This window comes from Aulostomus chinensis, chromosome 7, assembly GCF_037954235.1.
Source record: "Aulostomus chinensis isolate RoL2024-O1b breed Wild chromosome 7, RoL_Achi_v1.0, whole genome shotgun sequence".
Classification (NCBI taxonomy): Eukaryota; Metazoa; Chordata; class Actinopteri; order Syngnathiformes; family Aulostomidae; genus Aulostomus; species Aulostomus chinensis.
Window position 1 is genome coordinate 3,406,744 of NC_141326.1, and position 16,525 is coordinate 3,423,268.

Sequence of the window (16,525 nt, forward strand, 5' to 3'; positions counted from 1 at the left end):
GCTTCACTTCACCAGCCTTGGCTCTATCTACGACAGCTCTGTCCTCACCGTCCTACTGAACCTCCTCAGTCTCACCTGTTTCTCAGCGACAAAAGTCACTGACCCAATCTTCATTGAAGTCAATGTCTTTGTAAAAAGGATTATTCCTTTTCAAGTAGTGTAGTGCCTGTCTTACGCGTGTACTGTCCACAAATTGGTATCTATAATGTCCTTTGTAGGTCAACTTACGTTTTAATTTGACCTGCATTAAGGACCCTTCCATACTAGTTCTCGGCAACACATTAGTGGTCTGCACGACATTGGCCGGACTGCATGTTACCGGCCCATGAACGCCATTCTGCCCTCCTTTGGGCGATGCCAACATTTTCATAAACGGTATATGCAGCGCTATCTAGTGTTGCTCTAAGCTATTCAAACATTCCAGTTCCGATGGAATGGGATCAGGTGTCAGGTTATTGACCCAACACTCAGCTGGAATCTGCCCTTTCGAAATCTTGCTGACACGTATAGCAAATCCAAAGTTGACCTCGACCAGCGGCCAACACACAAGGCACAACACAGTCATCACAACACCTATGCATACGTGTCACTAATGCACCTGTTTGCAACAGCAGCGGTTGCTGAATTCCCAGCATACATTTCGTAACTACAAGATAGCATCTGAGTTTTGAACAACAACCGATGACATTCGCAACAGATAAACTCAGGGCCGTCTCTAACCTTTTCCATGAACCGCTCCATGACAAAGGCGAAATCTTGACACTTTACAGCTGTGCTCTTCCTACTCAATTGAACAGTTGCAATGATTTTCTGTTTAAATTTGGAACTGTCCCGATATTTTCTCGTTACAACTTCCTTAGTTGTGGCTCTAACTTTCTGCCTGCGTTGGATATTGTGTTGATATTTAATGACATGTGCGTGTTTAAGTTGTTCTCTATGCAGAATGTTGTCTCTATAGTTCTCAATACTCCTGGCTCTAACTTGCTGTCTATGCTGAATACTATGTTTATACTTAAGCACACTCCTCAATTTAATTGTGTCTCTATGGTGGGCATCGTGTTTATATTTTGCCACACTTTTTGATTTAACACGATCTCTGTACTATATGTTTTGTGTATATTTAAGCATACTGTTAGCTTTAGTTTTATCTTTAACTTTCTGTCTATGCTGGGTATTTTCCTGGTAGTGTGTCCTACTCCTTGCTTTACTCTTTTCTTGTACCTTTTGTTTATGTGCCAATTGTGTGTGATATTTGATTTGACTGTGTAATTTTTTTCCTTTCCCTACCGACAACACTTTATGAATATGTTTTTCGTTTTTTCGCTTTCTTATCAAAATGTTCAATTTTTCCTGTGTCCTTTTCTTTTTTGTCAAATATTTTGATCTCTGAGAGGTAGTATTAACCTTCACCTGACTACCATCTTGCACAACCTTATCAGTGTCAAGACCTTCGTCTGAAACTACAAATGGAAAGAAACATCCTATGGATTCCATGTCAACAACATCCTGCGTTCTAGTCCTCAAGGTGTAAGTTCTTCTATCCACAACTTTACAAGAAGCACAACAGGTCTGTTGTCCCGGCTTGGACACACAGACCACATTCTCAAAATGCCTATCCAGGATGTTCCTTACATAAATGCACTGTGGGTAGAAAAGGTCACTGGCACTGCTATATTTTACCCAACGTCCATCCAGGAAAGTACACACACTTACTCCTACCCAATCAGCCATGACCTGTATCTCCACCTCTGTGGCTCAAGTGTTAACATTTCTCATCCTGGACTGCTGAAGGTAGTGTGACACAGAGGAATACTGTCTTCTCCAAAGACAGACATATTTCTGTGTGTTACTCTCCAGCTCTTTCCATACAGCTGATCTAAGCTTGCGATGGTGCTTCTGTGAACCAGTCAAACTTTGAGAGGTGGCTCTGAAGAAGCAGTTACCATCAGCAACGATCCTCTCGTTCTTACAAGGAGGACCGATCAATCCAACTTCTTCGGAGACTGGAGGATTGACCTTGTCAAAGTCAACATGTAACTTTTGACACAAAACCTGACAAGTATCTACACCAAGAGGACAAAACAGCGGCACGTCATTTGTGACAGCGCTAATAATTTCTCCATCTGTGCGGATAGTGACACATTTTTACTTGTCAGTTATTCGGCCTTGTCAGTAACTGGTTCCTCATTTCATGAGAGTATCCAGCTCATCCCTGGACATGACTCTGAATGAGGTATACTAGGTGATCTGGCAATGAGTGGATGAAGGGCCAGGGTTCTTATGCTGTGGAGTGGGTGATGGAAGGTTGAGTGTCCTGAGACATGGTAGGACACAAGAAATGCTGTTTGGTGTGAACAATAGAGTGGACTGCATCTACGGTTGGGTGGTGGGAGCTGTGACACCACCACTAGAGGACATGGAAAGTGAGCAAGAAAGAAAAGAAAGACTATTGGCATGAACATTCTCAGAAATGGGTCCATTCATCTGTGCCTCTTGAATTTAACGTCCCAACCTCAAACACCATGGTGGCTATGAGATGGGGGAATAGTCTTGTATTGAGACAGCAGGTGGACCTTCTCCCAGCTAGAGAGGGAGACTAATTAGGTTGATGGGACACCTGGGGGACGTGAGAGGAGAGGTGAGGAGTTAAGAGAGGACAATCAGTTTCAGTCTGGGTCGGCTGAGTGAACATTTTGTCTGTCTGGTGGCTGGGACCCCTTTGGGCTGGGAGTGTGCTTACGCAGCTGGTTAGGGCTGCCGGCGTGAAGACAGTGAGGCAGGGGAGCTGTGTGTGGGTGAGGAGGGGAGGCTGGTTGCCTCCTGTAGATAACCACCGCTGCCTTCTACAGCCGCCTTTCCAGCAGCACTCCACCACCGGTGCTGTTGTGGCTCCTGAGCGGAAACTTGTTTGGACACGCCGCCCGACAAAGTGTCCTCGCCAATGGGTGAGCTGAGTACAAATTTACAACATTTGTCTCATTATTATAGTTTTTCCACGTATGTTAGGTTTCATTGATGTATCTTTGTTCCAACAATTGATAAATCCCAAGGATTATTACAATCTTATGGTTGCATAACACTCCCTCAAATGTCTGTGTGGCAGAAGAGAGCATCCAGCTTGTCATTTTGGCAACCCAGCCAGTATGTGATTGAGAAATTGAAACACCCTAGAAAGAGTTCCCAGCAAGCCTGGCAGTAGTTGTCACGGCAGGCGTCTGTCTCTATGACAGGGTGCAAGAGGATGGGAGCAGAGGTAAACAGCTGTTCTAGTCGGTGGAAAGCCAGATCAGCTTTGTGAGGCCAGGAGACAGAAAAAGCAACAGAAGTGACTTTGGGTTAATGGTGAAGCGATCTTGCTGTCAGTCTGAATGAAACACTGGTGGAAGTTCGTAAACTGGAGGAAAAGTTAGAGCTGTATTAATAGCTGGGTCTGATTCTCCAGCACTAAACATGGTGGACAATAATGACTTTAAAAGTCAGCTTGATGTTTTTAACTAAAATGTTTTCCAAAGTGTTCATAAATTATTGTTGTATCAAGCCATTAGAATGTTGTAAGAGTCTGAGTGAAATGGAGGGGAGGAATGCTTGAGGTCCTCCTCAAGCCTTCCTCCCCTTGCTTGACGTCACTTTGATCTTGGGGCTCTGAACAGTTGCTCCTCTGCTGTGATCTGATCAGCCAGATGAAGTCACAGAGGATCAAAGCTGTCCAGGCAGAGTCAAGCCTGTGATGTCAGCTGATCCGTCACCATCCCTCCACTCAGTCATGTTAACTGACACACACACACATCCGTGGCTTGTGATTGGTTGATCTCAGTGACATCACTGAACTTATCAATGACAACACCAGATAATTTTGCCACACACAATAGAAAATGACTTATAAGGCGTCTCGTCCCAAAGATAAACATACACTGAACAGCAAACGCTAAATACCAACCACTAGTGTCTTTTTGGTAAGTTGTCATAGTTCCTGAGATATCATAGTTGATAAGCGATCACAGTTGGTAGGTAGTCAAAATGCAGAGGTTCTCATTCGCTGCTGCTGTTCTAAAGAATCAATGTGAAGTGACATGTAGCGCTCATGTTGCCACAGATCCAACAAGCAAAGGAACAAAAACTCTCACTGTACAGCTAAAAAGCACCAGAGTACATTTCTAAAACTGCCCTTGGTGAATCTTTAAAGAGCCCACACAACAATTTCAGATACGCTGCAACTGACACATTCACACTGCCGGAATATTTTACCGGAACATCCTACAGTTTTGTTGTGTTGCATTGATCTGAATCTTAGCTTGGCTACATTTGCGTTTACTTCGGTGCTGGAAAGTCCGTGTCTTTCACCTGCAATGAAAAAGCATTTCACCTAATTTATCATTCTCTTCCTGTAGGTAGAAATAAAATGGCAACTGTCTATGGAGTCCTTGCCAAAGAGGCCATTAAGATCTTTGATAAGTTCACCCCTGGCAAACATCAAGTGGATGACTTTCTGAAAGAAGCTTCCAAGGACCTGAAGGTACACCAGAGGGATTAAAGAGCTGCTAGGAGGCTCAGATGCTGGAAGTCCACCATGTCAACTCAGCAATATCACGTTTGCTTTTGTGTTGTAGAAAATGGGAACCCAGCAGCAGAAGTTTGTGCTCGATGTCATTTCAGGATGCATTGAGCACAAAAACATAGTGGACCTGGTGATCGATGACTTTTACGGCCAAAATGGAAAGATACCCGAAAGTCATCGCAGCCAGTTTGTTAGTAAGTAAACAGCACTTTTTAATGTCAGGCAGAAAGGACCAAAATGACCACTAACGTGCTTGTGTTTCTTGTCAGTTGTCTGTTACCTGGCCACATTTGCCTTGGATGACATTGGACTTCGACGGTTTGACATCATTGTCAAGGCACTGGACTGCAAAAACATGCATGCTGTAAGAACATCAATTTAATTAACAATACATTTTTCCATCAATAAGATTGTATTAATTTAATGAACCAAAACTTGGTCCTCCATACAAGAGTACTAGTTATGGTACATTTAATGGATGAGGCACTGGACGAAGGGACTGTCTGGAGCTCTTTCATGGAGAATGTTTTTGTTCATGTGTTTGGTTTTAGTTCCTGAGTTTCTTTGCCACAAACCTCACCACATGCATCCAGGAGAAGTGGAACAGTGTGAGTGATGCTGCCCACGTGGAGGAAAAGTTAATTGGTCCCCTGTTGAGGTAAATAAAACTGTCTGTGGCCATTTTGAAGAAATCAGTTGTTTTAAAGGCAAGTTATCAAGGAACACATTTATTTTCTTCTTCAGATGGCAACCTGAGATTCATAATATTGTAGACCAGCTTGCAAAGCAGCTACCCAAAGGGCACCAGGTCAAGAAGGTGCCAAAAAAACCCACTGAACCCCAGGAGGTCCCTCTCACTCATCCCAAACCAGTAAGAAACATTCATTCCCTTTGAATATTTACAATTAGATGTGTACATGCTTTAGATTGTACATTAATAGAGGGTGTATTGAATGTATCATTAAAATGATTGTGGTTTCCTAGACACCAAAAAGCACTTACAAGGCTCCAAAAGAGTTTGAGACGTTACAGCGGATCAAGCAGCAGAACCGTCAAAAGAAGGAGGTACGATGTCAGCTAATTATCATCCCCTGACAAAACTATGATATCTGAAAGGCCTGAATGATTGCCAAGAGATCCTGTGTGACGCAGCAGCTGACTTATGTACACATGGACACGTGCTTTCATTTGGTAGTCATTGTATTAACATGCTATGCTGATATTATACCTTTTATATTCAGTAATTCCTTTTTCCATGGCGTTGTATTGACATCCAATCTGTTCCTCACTAAAGGAGCTGCTGCATCAGGCAAATATCAGACAAGTCAGATGTGCAATTCCAATCGTGTCAGAACGCAAAAAGGTCGAGACGTCTAAAAACATTCCTTTACCGGCAGTTACATTCCAACATATTTTCTTATACAACAAATTCACCTGAAAACGGTCACTTTACCGCTTTTATTTACATATCTGCTTAATTGTCTTTCATCCCTCAGAAAGTGGAGTCCCAGATCAAGGAGGAACTAAATGAAAGGCTGAAAATCAAAAGCTTTTATCAAGATCCTCCTCCCAGTGATGAGGTGAGGTCTACTCTCAGTTCTTTTTCTGTCTCCAGGATGATTGCTTTCCACGTGCATCGGTTGACAGAACTGTTCTGATTCTTTCAGAGAGACAGCAACACCTTCAAGCTCACAAAAGCAGACACCCTGAGAAAAGGGGCCAACGAGGTCCGTCAGGATGAATGGGAACTGCAGAGGTACGGCATGTTGTTTACTTTCAGCCTGTCAGAGGAGGGTTCTCAGTATGATCAGTGTCTGGATACTACAGAACTGAAAACTGTGATTTCTCTGTGGGAATTCTTCAGGCTGGCTGGTCCAGTAATACCTGTAATGGATGTGATGCTAAGACTACTGTGTTACTGAATTGTCGACTTTTGGGAATTCTTTGAACCACATTAAGTGAAGAGTAATTTCTCTGTGTGTTGACTAGAATTAAGCACCTGTTGGAGGGGAAAGGTGACTGTGACGAAGAGCGCATCACCACCAAGGAGCCAGTGAGGGACCAGAAGTCTCCTCTACTCCAGCTAAAAGAGGTGTGTAAAGACCGGTCACCAGTTGGTGAAAATACAGACGGCACAGCACAAATACAAGGAGGATTAGCCAAAACAATTCTGCTCTCTGAACACCTTTTTCAGGCAATTGATTTTTGTGTAAAAATGTCTTTCTTGTAGACTGCACAGCTGATGAAGAAATATGCCAAGAAAAGGTTGCAGCAGGAAAAAGCGATGAGAGACCTGGTGCGACAGGTGGCAAAGGGCCATAAGAACAGCAAAGAAGCCGAAGAGAAGTTGAAAAAACTTAAGCAGAGTATTGGTAAGCTGCTTGATTTCATGACATGTGCTGCTATGGTCTCATTTTTATGAGATCCTTTTAATTCTAATAATTTTCATGAAAATACCACAGTGCAAGAAGTCACCAAGAAGCACCAAGGGCGACTTCGTAAAGCTCTGGAGGAGGCACAAGCAGAGCTCATCCTAAAACTGAGGATCATTCAGGAAATCGGCAGTTTTAATTCACATCTTGACGCAAAATTCAAAGCGCTTGATGACACAGAGGTAAGTGAAAGAAAGCATTGGTGTCATTTCACAATTCATGTCCTTAGATGTGTCAACGTTTGCCTTTGTGTCCTATGCCAGACTTCAGGCCAGGATGTCCTCGAGGAGATGTCCCTGGCCGAGCTTCGGAAGCGGTTGGTCCGCCTGAAGGACCTGCAGAAAAGAGAGGAAGAGGAGAAAAGAGAGCGTCTCAGGCAGAAGCTGCTGAAGGAGAAGCAGCAGGAGCAGGAGAGGTTGAAGAAGGTGACCCTACAGAGGAACATGGCGAAGGTTGCTGCCGTCAGGTCAGGATAATGTCATCATCAAATATTAATATATCCATTTCTAGGGGTCAGAACCCACGAGGGCTGGGAGTGACCCATGTGAAGCTGCATAGTCGCTTTTGCGATGAGTCAGCAGTTTTAGCAGGTTGAGGTTTGACGGACCCACGACCACAAAGTCATAGTTGTTTTTGATGTTGCAGGAAAGCGGAAGACAAAGCCAGAGTGGAAAAGAGACAGCAGCAGCGGAGAGAGATGGAACAGCTGCAAAAAGAAAAGCAAGAGCAGCGGCAGGAAGAAAGGATGAAGAAGAAGGCCTTGAACACTCAAAAGAAAAAAATAGCAAAGACCACTCCGACCAGATAGGTGTTGCGACGGATCACCGTCAGCATCGTCAAATATGCTTTCTGACTGCCACGCCAATGAGCAAGGCCAGTGAGCATGTTTGATTCCCTGCAGGCCAAATTTTTAGAGTGCAGGGTGGGGTGACTTCCACCTGAGTTTGCTACATACGGTGTCAGAAGTTGGAGGACTGGCCATGGGGTCATGGAATTGTGTGGTGGAATCGGAGAGGGGCAGTGTAGGATGGGGGGTATCTGTAGCGCCTGGGCATGGTTCTCCAAGGGCAGGGTAGTGTGACTGAAGGCTGTCAGCACAGTTACATGTGCTTCTAACCAGTGTAACTCAAATGCTGATGAATTCTTGAGTGTTGTGGATTCACTTAACCCTTAGAGCCCGATCGGCCCGCCGGCGGGCCCAAAAACACTGGACGTACTTGGGCGCTGTCAAAATGTACTGAAATTTGACGGCAATGTTTACTTTCAATTCTCGATCAAATTTTGGACTCTAATGCTCCTAAAACAGGGTCGGTGTCTGCTTTAGTGCAAGCGTTACCTTTTTATGGTGATTTCAATCTGATTCGGTACGAACTCGGGACATTTAAATTTTGCGACCACTGCGGAATCAAAGTTGAATAGTGTCGCGTAGACTTCTTCTTTACGGCAGCGTTTGTAGTCTTTGGAAAGGGGAGAAGCGACTGAATCGATCGACACCAAATTTGAGGCCATCTTTTGGTCTCTTCATTCTCTGATCCTTCAGAGGATGAAGAGAAGGAAAGAAAAAGGGGAACGCCTCAATTTGACAGGTTATTCAAAATCAAGCCACTCTATGGTGAGATTTTGAATGCCTGTAACTCCCTTTTTCAGCCGTACCAGGCCATAACTATTGACGAGCGGATGGTGGTGATCCCTAAGAAACCTGAGAGGGGAGACATGAGGTGGATTAGAAAGGGCAATCTCCTCTTTGCACATTGGATGGACGCAAAAATTGTGAACATCTGCAGCACCATCCACAAGGCATACAGAGGGGCCACTGTACAGAGGAGGGTGAAGGGACCAGGTGGATGCTGGCACAGGGGTCCTGTTGATGTCCCTGATGCATGCAGGGATTACAACATCAACATGGGTGGAGTGGACCTGTCAGATGCACTTATTCATTATTACTCCGTCCACAGCAAGACAATGAGGTGGTATAAAACATTTTTTTACCACTTCATTGATATTGCTGTGGTGAGCAGTTACCTTCTCCACAAAGCAGTAAACCAGAGTGCAGGGTGGGGTGACTTCCACCTGAGTTTGCTACATACGGTGTCAGAAGTTGGAGGACTGGCCATGGGGTCATTGAATTGTGTGGTGGAATCGGAGAGGGGCAGTGTAGGATGGGGGGGGGGGGGGGGGTATCTGTAGCGCCTGGGCATGGTTCTCCAAGGGCAGGGTAGTGTGACTGAAGGCTGTCAGCACAGTTACATGTGCTTCTAACCAGTGTGACTCAAATGCTGATGAATTCTTGAGTGTTGTGGATTCACTTAACTTGGTTCGTTTCGCCGATGGCCCCACTCATTGCCGTGACCACACTTTGGACTTTATTGCCACAAGTGGTTTGACCGTCGCTGCTCTGATGACAGAGAAGATGGAAATCTCTGATCCCCTCTGTATCCATGCTTTTAAGATTAAAAAAATGGAGTGACATATCAATTGATATTAAAAACCTTGAAGAAATTTGGAACGTATTTCTTGAACTGTACACAGTCAGCTTGCTAACTTAATCATGTTGCTAAGTAAAGGTCCACCATGTGCTCATTAAATGCCAACATTAGCCAAAAATGTCCACCCTGTCATTGTCCATCCAGGTAGCAAGCCTCCATGACAGGATGGAGGGTTCATGACAGGGTGGACATGCACATTGTTTAGGCCACATGCTGATAATGTTACACATATTACAACAGCTATTACATACATGTTATAACAGTACACTATACATAGTAAGAATGGACGATATGTTTTTGTTTTTGCCGATATCAATGTCAGCAAGCCCAGTTTGTTCCCACAAGCCCAGTTTACTGGGACCGCCTCAAATACCTGTCGCCGCAGCTGTAGAAGGGCACAAAGAGGACTAGACGGCTCATCTTGGGCAGGCCCATGAGGGGACACCGAGTCGGGAGAGCATCGCACTCTGTGTCACCGACGAGTGTTGTCACCATACTGGATTTCACACTTGGATACAGTATTTTGAAAAATGTTGATGTTTGATTTTCGATACCAAGCAACCACTCAGAACTTTGTGCAAAAATGTTTCATTTTTAAAGAAAAATAAAGAACTTTATTCTTGAGATAGAGAATTTTTTCAAGTTATTGTGGACACATTAACAGGATGCACGATGGCTCGCTCCCCAGGGTGGTGCTCTGTCTGTGTGTGTGTGTGTGTGTGTGTGTGTGTTGGCAGCAGCGGCGCATGTGTAAACCAAGGCAGCAGCGAGAGTATCGGTACTATTGAAAAGTCATTAAGGCCTGTTTTTACTTTTCAAAATCTATATTTAATTGATAAATCGATATTTTTGACAACACTTACACTGACGCTGCTACCGCCACTGCTGCTACTGCTAGGAGCACTGGTGGTCGTGTCTCTGAAGACACTCAATTAGTTCGTCAATCAGTCAATTAATCAAGAATTTGGTCATCCGGACAGTTGGCTAACTGATCAGTCAATTTGTCAGTCAGTCAATCCACCAGTGAGTCAGTCAGTCAGTCCATCAATCAGTCAATCAATCAATCAGATGTTGTGTGTTTGTGAGGTTTTTGTTATGATTTTAACTCCATATACCCCTCCCCCAACACACACACACACACACACACACACACACACACACACACACACACGCACACTGGGGATTGAAGTACTGTGAATTGGCTGGAGTGATGAAAACACTTAAGAATGAACTTCAAATTTCTGATTCAAATGTTAAAGGTGTTTTGGAATGTTTTCATTGCTGTGACTCAAACATGGGTGGTAAACAGTTGATGAATTGTCAGTTATAATTTGTATTTATTTTTTTGCTGTTGCAAGTAGAACTTTAGTTCAACAGTGGTGATGGATGACTGAAGTTTACAAGACAAAACCTGAGTGAGGAACTCAACTGAACCGGCACCAATAATGTGAAATACATACCAGTACTACCACCACTACTACGAATAAAAATCATTGCATCTCAAACAAATTCAACTGAAACTGAACATTATGAAGTGTCTAAATATTTATATATACACGATGTGTTACTGTATATATTTCTACATAAGCATCTTGTGGTCTCGAGTGTTGTGTCTTGTTTTCTGACCCTGCTTTTTAAGGGGGATTGTTACAAGAACTGTGGGTTCTTCAATGTAGAAAAAAATGGCTGGAGTCGCTGAAGCAGATTGAGGTGTTTTATTTTACAAAAAGTGTGGAAAAAAAACTTTAAAATATCCAAAAATAAAGAAACAGAAAAAAAAAACCTAGATGGAAGAAATCTACATGGTCACATGTCTTCTCAGGTCTGCAGCTCCCCAGACTGAACCATCGGAGCCTTCTTCTCCTTCTTCCTGTGAGAGAGGAGTGAGAGTGGAGGAGCAGAGCGGGAGGGAGAGTTTTGGCTTCTTTTCCCTTTTTTCTATCTTTTTTTTCTCTTTATTCTTTTGCTTTCTGGGTGTAAGTCACCATTGTTGAAACACGTCGTGTCTCATCGCAGACAAGTGTTCATGATATTAAACAACAGAGCCGAGGAGTTGAACTATCGCTTCATGGTGCGGGTGGACGGTTCGACTACCCACTGTTCGCCACCTCCTCCCTCTTAAAATGCTTCGGCTGCGGGGAGGAGGGACACCTTGTCCGAGCTTGTCCGAACCGGGCCACCTCGGCCGAGGCGGGACCTGCCCCGAAGGGTTTGGAGCCGGGGACTGCTGACAAACCTGCACCTGCGGCACGGCGTCAGGCTCCGGCCACGGCACAGCGGAACGGAGCAGAGGGAGAGAGGCAGGTGGAGCGGAGCGAGCACAGGGAGGTGAGTGAGGAGGGGGTGAGTGAGACCGGGAAGATAGGTGATACTGGTGAGGGGGGGGGGAGACAGGTGAGGTAGCGGAGATGTCAGGTGAAAGGGAGGGGAATGAGGGAGGTGAGGTGGTGGGGCAGACAGGTGAGAGGGAGGGTATATGCGGTAGGTGAGGTAGTGAAAGAGACAGGTGAGGTGGTGGAAGAGACAGGTGAGGCAGGCGAGATGGTGAGTGAGACAGGTAAAGTTGGTGAAACAGGTGAGATGGCGGAGAAACAGTGTGAGTTGAGAGTTGCTGATGTTGTGAACCCCAGTATGTCTGAAAGTGTGTCTGAGAATATATCAGTGTGTGTGTGTGTGTGTGTGTGTCTGAGAGTGCGTGTGTCTGAGAGAGCGTGTGTGTCTGAGAGTGCTTGTGTGTCTGAGAGTGCGTGTGTGTCTGAGAGAGCGTGTGTGTCTGAGAGAGCGTGTGTGTCTGAGAATATATCAGAGAGTGCGTGTGTGTCTGAGAGTGCGTGTGTGTCTGAGAGAGCGTGTGTGTCTGAGAGAGGGTGTGTGTCTGAGAGTGTGTGTGTCTGAGAGAGGGTGTGTGTCTGAGAGTGTGTGTGTCTGAGAGCGTGTGTGTCTGAGAGTGTGTGTGTGTCTGAGAGAGCGTGTGTCTGAGAGAGCGTGTGTCTGAGAGTGCGTGTGTGTCTGAGAGAGCGTGTGTGTCTGAGAATATATCAGAGAGTGCGTGTGTGTCTGAGAGTGCGTGTGTGTCTGAGAGAGCGTGTGTGTCTGAGAGTGCGTGTGTGTCTGAGAGTGCGTGTTTGTCTGAGAGAGCGTGTGTGTCTGAGAGTGCGTGTGTGTCTGAGAGAGCGTGTGTGTCTGAGAGAGCATGTGTGTCTGAGAGTGCGTGTGTGTCTGAGAGTGCGTGTGTGTCTGAGAATATATCAGAGTGTGTGTGTGTCTGAGAGTGCGTGTGTGTCTGAGAGTGCGTGTTTGTCTGAGAGAGCGTGTGTGTCTGAGAGTGCTTGTGTGTCTGAGAGAGCGTGTGTGTCTGAGAGTGCGTGTGTGTCTGAGAATATATCAGAGAGTGCGTGTTTGTCTGAGAGAGCGTGTGTGTCTGAGAGTGCTTGTGTGTCTGAGAGTGTGTGTGTTTGTCTGAGAGTGCTTGTGTGTCTGAGAGAGCGTGTGTGTCTGAGAGAGCGTGTGTGTCTGAGAGAGCGTGTGTGTCTGAGAGTGCTTGTGTGTCTGAGAGAGCGTGTGTGTCTGAGAGAGGGTGTGTGTCTGAGAGTGTGTGTGTCTGAGAGAGGGTGTGTGTCTGAGAGTGTGTGTGTCTGAGAGCGTGTGTGTCTGAGAGTGTGTGTGTGTCTGAGAGAGCGTGTGTCTGAGAGTGCGTGTGTGTCTGAGAGAGCGTGTGTGTCTGAGAATATATCAGAGAGTGCGTGTGTGTCTGAGAGTGCGTGTGTGTCTGAGAGTGCGTGTGTGTCTGAGAGTGCGTGTGTGTCTGAGAGTGCGTGTTTGTCTGAGAGAGCGTGTGTGTCTGAGAGTGCGTGTGTGTCTGAGAGAGCGTGTGTGTCTGAGAGTGCGTGTGTGTCTGAGAGTGCGTGTGTGTCTGAGAATATATCAGAGTGTGTGTGTGTCTGAGAGTGCGTGTGTGTCTGAGAGCGCGTGTTTGTCTGAGAGAGCGTGTGTGTCTGAGAGTGCTTGTGTGTCTGAGAGAGCGTGTGTGTCTGAGAGTGCGTGTGTGTCTGAGAATATATCAGAGAGTGTGTGTGTCTGAGAGTGCGTGTGTGTCTGAGAGCGCGTGTTTGTCTGAGAGAGCGTGTGTGTCTGAGAGTGCTTGTGTGTCTGAGAGTGCGTGTGTGTCTGAGAGAGCGTGTGTGTCTGAGAGTGTGTGTGTTTGTCTGAGAGTGCTTGTGTGTCTGAGAGTGCGTGTGTGTCTGAGAGAGCGTGTGTGTCTGAGAGAGCGTGTGTGTCTGAGAGTGCTTGTGTGTCTGAGAGTGCGTGTGTGTCTGAGAGTGCGTGTGTGTCTGAGAGCGTGTGTGTCTGAGAGTGCGTGTGTGTCTGAGAGTGCGTGTGTGTCTGAGAGAGCGTGTGTGTCTGAGAATATATCAGAGAGTGCGTGTGTGTCTGAGAGTGCGTGTGTGTCTGAGAATATATCAGAGAGTGCGTGTGTGTCTGAGAGTGCGTGTGTGTCTGAGAGCGTGTGTGTCTGAGAGTGCGTGTGTGTCTGAGAGAGCGTGTGTGTCTGAGAGTGCGTGTGTGTCTGAGAGAGCGTGTGTGTCTGAGAATATATCAGAGAGTGCGTGTGTGTCTGAGAGTGCGTGTGTGTCTGAGAATATATCAGAGAGTGCGTGTGTGTCTGAGAGTGCGTGTGTGTCTGAGAATATATCAGAGTGTGTGTGTGTCTGAGAGAGCGTGTGTGTCTGAGAGTGCGTGTGTGTCTGAGAGTGCGTGTGTGTCTTAGAGAGCATGTGTGTCTGAGAGTGCGTGTGTGTCTGAGAGAGCGTGTGTGTCTGAGAGTGCGTGTGTCTGAGAGTGCGTGTGTGTCTGAGAGAGCGTGTGTGTCCTAGAGTGTGTCTGGGTGTACACCTCCTCCTGCACAGCGGCGCAGTAAATGCAAGAGCATGCTGTCTGCGGTGGGGGGCTGTAAAGCCGGGCAGCTGGAGGCCCAATCAGCCACCACTGCAGACAGCGACAGTGATGCAGACGCGTATCTGTCTGACTGCACTGAGGTGTCTAACATCACCACTGCAAGTCAAGAGAAAAAAATGATGAAAATGTTCCTACAACAAACAAAGGACAGAAAAGGCCTGAATATAGAAAAATATTTCCCAGACAAACTACAGTTTCTCAACTCAGCAAAAAATGTCATTCAGAACAAGGCCACCTCTGATCTGACCAATCAGGAGGTTTTTAGATTAAAAAAACTGATGGGCAAGGCAAGAAAAGAACTTGGTTTTTAAACATGGCTGCCTTGATTTCATTTTTTAATCTTTTTAGTGCCAGTGCTTTGAACCTCTCCCTCATGGATTCTTTTAGAGTGGGGACGTTGAACGTCAATGGCGCCAGGGTGGCAGAGAAGCGGGCTTTGGTGTTTGACACAGCAAGAAGGAAAAAGATTGATGTATTGTTTTTACAAGAGACACACAGCGATGGGGGCAACGCACCTGACTGGGACAAGGAGTGGGAGGGACAGGTGGTCCTGAGCCACCGTAGGACTGCAAGTGGGGGGGTGGCTCTCCTGCTATCAAGATCATTCACCCCTTCATCGCCAGTAGCAGAGCATGTCGTACCAGGGAGATGTCTTTTAGTAAAAGCACGTTTTAATGAGCAGACCTTGGTTTTTATCAATATTTATGCCCCAACTAGTGGAACAGAGAGGAAGAGCTTTTTAGAAAAAGTTAGCATGAAACTGAACAGCTGTGGCTCGGAGGAGTTTTTGATCTTGGGTGGGGATTTTAATTGTACAGAAAATGGTTTGTTGGACCGAAACCATGAAGAGCCTCAGCCAGGGTCCCAACACGTTCTGAAGCAGCTGGTCCACTCCCACGGCCTCGTGGGTGTGTGGAGGCGGATGCCTGCAGACTGCCGGCAGTATACATGGTCTCACCTGGGAGATGGCAGGGTCTCTATGGCTCGGCTACACCGCTTTTACTGTTTTAAGAATCATTTTAATGTTTTTAAAAGCTGCAGCATCACGCCGGCTGGTTTTACCGATCATTCTTTGGTTGCATGTAATGTTTCTATAAAAAACATTTTACCGAAGAGTGCCTACTGGCATTTTAATTCAGTTTTAACTTTTGACAAGGGTTTTAGAGAGGCTTTTAAGTATTTTTGGACTGGTTTTAGACGTAGGAAAACTGATTTTACATGTCTTAGGCAGTGGTGGGACCATGGTAAGACAAAAATCAAACTCCTGTGTCAGCAGTATTCTCTCAATGTCACACGCGATGCATGCAGATCTATTAGAGAGCTGGAGAGTGAGATCGTGGACTTGGAGACATTCAGTGCGTCCACAGAAAATCGAGGATATGTTGAAGTCCTCAAGTCCAAAAAAGTGGCCTTAAAAGACCTGCTAGGTACGAAAGTGCAAGGTGCTTTGGTCCGGTCGCGGGTCCAGAACATCACCGAGATGGATGCCCCCTCCAGCTTCTTCTTTGGCCTGGAAAAGCAACATGGACAGAGCAAGTATATTCACTCCCTGCTGGCAGACACGGGGCAGGAGCTGACAGAGCCTGGACAGCTTAGAAAGCACGCCACAGGTTTTTATTCCTCCCTCTACTCGAGTGAGTACGAGGAGAAGGAAGACCTATTTGAGGGGTTTTGTGGCGATCTACCTCGCGTCTCAGAGGCAACGAGTGACCTACTGGACAGGCCGCTTCAAGAGCGCCGCTCTGCTGAAAATGCAGGGACGGCGAGCTCCTGGCATCGATGGCCTCAGTAGAGTTCTACAAAGCTTTCTGGGACATTTTAGCTGTTGACATTTTAGAGGTTTTTAATGAGAGCTTGGCTGCAGGCACACTGCCGGTTTCCTGCCGCAGGGCCGTCATGGCCCTCCTGCCAAAGAAAGGCAACCCACAGGAGATCAGGAACTGGCGCCCCGTGTCACTGCTCTGTACCGACTACAAGATACTACCGAAAGCTCAAGCTACCAGGCTAAGGGAAGCCATGGAGGAGGTCATCCACCGTGACCAGACCTACTGTGTTCCCGGCAGGTCTATGGCGGACAATGTCCACTTAATTCGAGA

General features: G+C 46.1%; 1 protein-coding gene across 2 annotated transcripts; it reads left to right on the forward strand.

The window, feature by feature from the left end:
- The first annotated feature begins 3,912 nt into the window (after positions 1 to 3,912).
- Positions 3,913 to 9,117, forward strand: LOC147258208 (cilia- and flagella-associated protein 99-like). 2 transcript variants are annotated; one of them, XM_086207647.1, is made up of 14 exons: positions 3,913 to 4,513; positions 4,608 to 4,749; positions 4,825 to 4,919; positions 5,107 to 5,213; positions 5,300 to 5,426; positions 5,540 to 5,620; positions 5,850 to 5,918; positions 6,052 to 6,135; positions 6,223 to 6,311; positions 6,545 to 6,647; positions 6,786 to 6,927; positions 7,018 to 7,169; positions 7,251 to 7,453; positions 7,633 to 9,117. In XM_086207647.1, the coding sequence occupies exons 1-14, from the start codon at positions 4,400 to 4,402 to the stop codon at positions 7,793 to 7,795; spliced, it is 1,671 nt and encodes a 556-aa protein (XP_086063773.1). In that variant the 5' UTR covers positions 3,913 to 4,399; the 3' UTR covers positions 7,796 to 9,117. The 2 variants fall into 2 exon arrangements, with proteins under 2 accessions (XP_086063773.1, XP_086063772.1); XM_086207646.1 differs by having other exon boundaries at positions 7,018 to 7,453.
- The last annotated feature ends 7,408 nt before the right edge of the window (positions 9,118 to 16,525 follow it).

Bases quoted from the DNA above. Each gene is read 5' to 3' on its own strand.
- LOC147258208 (XM_086207646.1), top strand. From the start codon at position 4,400: ATGGCAACTGTCTATGGAGTCCTTGCCAAAGAGGCCATTAAGATCTTT. The intron at 4,514-4,607 runs GTACACCAGAGG...TTTGTGTTGTAG, and splicing joins AAGCTTCCAAGGACCTGAAG to AAAATGGGAACCCAGCAGCA. The intron at 4,920-5,106 runs GTAAGAACATCA...GTTTGGTTTTAG, and splicing joins ACTGCAAAAACATGCATGCT to TTCCTGAGTTTCTTTGCCAC.